The sequence below is a fragment of the Tupaia chinensis genome, unplaced genomic scaffold, assembly GCF_000334495.1.
Source record: "Tupaia chinensis unplaced genomic scaffold, TupChi_1.0 Scaffold000067_1, whole genome shotgun sequence".
Taxonomy (NCBI): Eukaryota; Metazoa; Chordata; class Mammalia; order Scandentia; family Tupaiidae; genus Tupaia; species Tupaia belangeri.
The window spans coordinates 4,542,948-4,546,228 of record NW_006159526.1 but is presented as its reverse complement, the minus strand read 5'-3'; the positions used below and the strand labels follow the sequence as shown (position 1 = coordinate 4,546,228).

Here is a 3,281-nt window from a genome sequence, read left to right as displayed (position 1 = left end):
TCCGCTGCCTTCGAGCGAACCTGCTGGTGCTGCTGACCGTGACGGCCGTGGTGTCCGGCGTGGCGCTGGGGCTGGGCTTGTCTGCGGCTGGCGGTGCGCAGGCAATGGGCCCCAAGCTTTTGACCGCCTTGAACTTCCCGGGCGAGCTGCTGCTGCGCCTGCTGAAGATGATCATCTTACCGCTGGTGGTGTGCAGCCTGATCGGTGGCGCCGCCAGCCTGGATGCCAGTGCGCTCGGCCGCCTGGGCGCCTGGGCGCTGCTCTTCTTCCTGGTCACCACGCTGCTCGCGTCGGCTCTTGGGGTGGCTTTGGCGCTGGCGCTGCAGCCCGGCGCCGCCCTCGCCTTCGCCTCCAGAAACGCCTCGCTTGGGGCCACCGAGGCCACCGACGCTGTGGAACAGGCCCCCAGCAAGGAGGTGTTCGATTCCTTCCTGGATCTTGTGAGGTGAGACCCGCCCTCTTGGAAGGTGGGGGAAGAGGGTGCTCTGGCTTCCTGGGGAGGGGCCACGTGTTAAGAGAGGCGGGAGTGGACAGGAGCGAGGCTTTGGGTCCTCTAGAAAGAAACGTGTCCCTGGAGTCTCAGGAGAACGTCAGGGTGGGGTGGGGTGGGGTCGCTGGGCACTTGAGAGAGCAAGGACAGATTCCTGGAGAGGGCAACTTCTAAATTTTGAGGACCTGGGTACATAAGGGGGACCGCACTTCAGGCGATGGTCAAGGAGGTATTACAGAGGGAGAGGACATAGGGTCTACCCAGGGAAAAGGACCCGGTCAGGGAACTTTCCGGGCGCTAAGGGGCTTGATCAAGGCAGGGACCTGTGGGCATGGAAGACCTGAGATCTCAGTAGCCCCCACAGGCCCTCTTCCAGCCCCAGGGCTCCCACCCCACGTGTCAGTCACCCAGCTGCAGCCTCCCTTCCCCGCCCAGGTTGGCCCTTACACACACACACACACACACACACACACACTCTCGCCTCTTTTTCTGCCGCGCTACCTGAGGCTGGCTTCTGCCCCTGCACCCCATCCCCAAAGAATGGCTCCCCTGCACTTTGAAGAGGGCAGAGGCTGGGTCCACATGACCTTGTCTTTCGCATCTGCTGATTCTGTGTCCCCAGGTTGGGGACTTCCTGGAAGGGGGTGGAGGAAATGAGTCTCAGAGCAGGGTTTCCCTGGCCTCTGGCACCAGCGTGGATGGAGATAGGAGGCCGAGGGCAGGGGCAGCGAGTGCTCCCAGTTGCTTCTGGCTGGGGGAGATTAGCTGGGTCCTGGCCTAGCTCCTGACCTGGGTGGGGACAGTCTGACCTGCAGCAGCCACACCCTCTGCAAAGCTGTTTATGAGCACAGGCTTCTCAGTGCCAAACTGTTGTAACTCACACTCGGCCAGCCAAGCTCACAGCCACATAGTTTTTTTGTTTTGTTTTGTTTTGTTTTGAGAGGTTTTTGCTATAGGGCACGTGTGCTCACCAGAAAGAGACAGAGAGACAGAAAGCGAGAAATCACCCCCCGGGGGGGTCGCCACATGGTCAACTACATGGGAGTCCAGTGACATAGCCATATGCCAACTGCTGATCCCAACAGCCACATAGTCTTAAAACCAAGTGACACACAGCTGGATGCAGGCGCACAGAACTCTGGGCCATGGCTGGGACATCTGAGAGCCGCACAGCCTGTCAGCAAGTGAAACAGCTGGGTGACAGCGCTAGATATGCAGCCACAGCTGCACGGCCTCAGACATGTGGCCTTCCACCAGCAGCCACACATGCATCCCCCTCTCGCACAGCGAGGCCCGGACACGTGCTCACCAGTGCAGCACTCACACCCATGTGGGCACACGCCAGCACGCATACTCCCACCTTGTGGCGCATGGCGTGGCCTCCACTGATTCCTGTACATGCGAACACACCGCACCCCTGGGGACCCACGGCAACAGCGCGCACCCCATGTCATTCTAGAGGGGTTGCAAAGTGGCCTGGACTCAGGAGCTAGCTGGCTGGGTTCACATCTCAGCTCTGGGGTCAGCCAGTGGTGTGGTGGTTAAAGTGGCGGGGTCCCACATGGCCAACTGTGTGATTAGAGTCTCAGATCCAATGGCCTGAAAAACTGGCATATGTGCCCAAAATCCAGAGAGGGGAGGGAACGAGAAGAGAAGAGATTGCCACGTGGCCATCCCCCTCTGGGGAGATGCCTCACTTTCCCTCTCTCTCTCTTTTTATTTTTAATAATTATTTTATTGGGAACCAATAATGGCATAATGGCTATGTCGCTGGACTCCCACTTAGTCGACTGCGGTTCGCGTCCCAGACTCAGTGGCTTAAAATTCACGCTGGGCGCGTGTGCGTGTGTGCCCAAGATCCTGAGGGGAGAGTGGAGGAGAAGGGATTGCGGCATGGCCATCTCCCCTGGGGGGTGATTTCTCGCTTTCTGTCTCTCTGTCTCTCTCTGTCTGGTGAGCACACACACCCTATAGCGAAAAAACTTCTCCAAAAAAATAAAAAAGTATTTTATTTAACTTTATTTATTTACTTATTTTAATTTGATCAGAGAGGTACAGAGCAAGAGAGAGAAAGAAAGTGAGAAAGCAAACCACCAGGTCCGGGACTCCAACCACGGTCAGCCATGTGGGAGTCCAGTGCCCTTAACCACCACACCACCTGCCGGCCCTCTCTGTCTCTCTTGGGTGAGTTCACGTGCCCTATAGCAAATTATTTATTTTTTTTGGAGAGGTTTTTTTTTGCTATAGAGTGTGTGTGCTCACCAGACAGACAGAAAGTGAGAAATCACCCCCCAGGGGGGATGGCCACGCCGCAATCCCTTCCCCTCCATTCTCCTCTCAGGATGTTGGGCACGCACGCACATGCGCCCGGCGTGAGTTTAAGCCACCGGGTCCAAGATTCAGACTGTGGTCAACTTCATGGGAGTCCAGTGACAAAGTCATGCCAATTGCTGGTCCCCCTATAGTAAATTTTTAAAATCTCAGCTCTGCGACCTGTAGATGGTATGGTGGCTAAGGTGCTGGACTTAACCCAGTTCAAGTCCTGGACACCACAGCTTAAAACTCATGCTGGGCACGTGTGCATGCATGCCCAGAATGGAGAAGGGATTGTGGCTTGGCCATCCCCTCTAGGGTGTGATTTTCCGCTTTCTGTCTCTCTGTGTCTCTCTGGTGAGCACACACACCCTATGGCAAAAATCTCTCTTAAAAACAACAAAAACGGGAACCAGCAGTTAGTGTAATGGCTATGTCGCTGGACTCCCACGTAGTCGACCGCGGGTTGCCTCCCCGA

General features: G+C 56.6%; 1 protein-coding gene across 1 annotated transcript in view; it reads left to right on the top strand.

Annotated features, from left to right (window-relative positions):
• Position 1: 1 nt before the first annotated feature.
• SLC1A5 (solute carrier family 1 member 5) overlaps positions 2-3,281 on the top strand; it is a gene marked incomplete at its 5' end in the record, with an annotated part of 17,876 nt that continues 14,596 nt past the window's right edge. Inside the window, 1 exon segment of the mRNA XM_006142111.3 lies at positions 2-445. Within this exon segment, the coding sequence (XP_006142173.2) occupies positions 2-445 (444 nt within the window).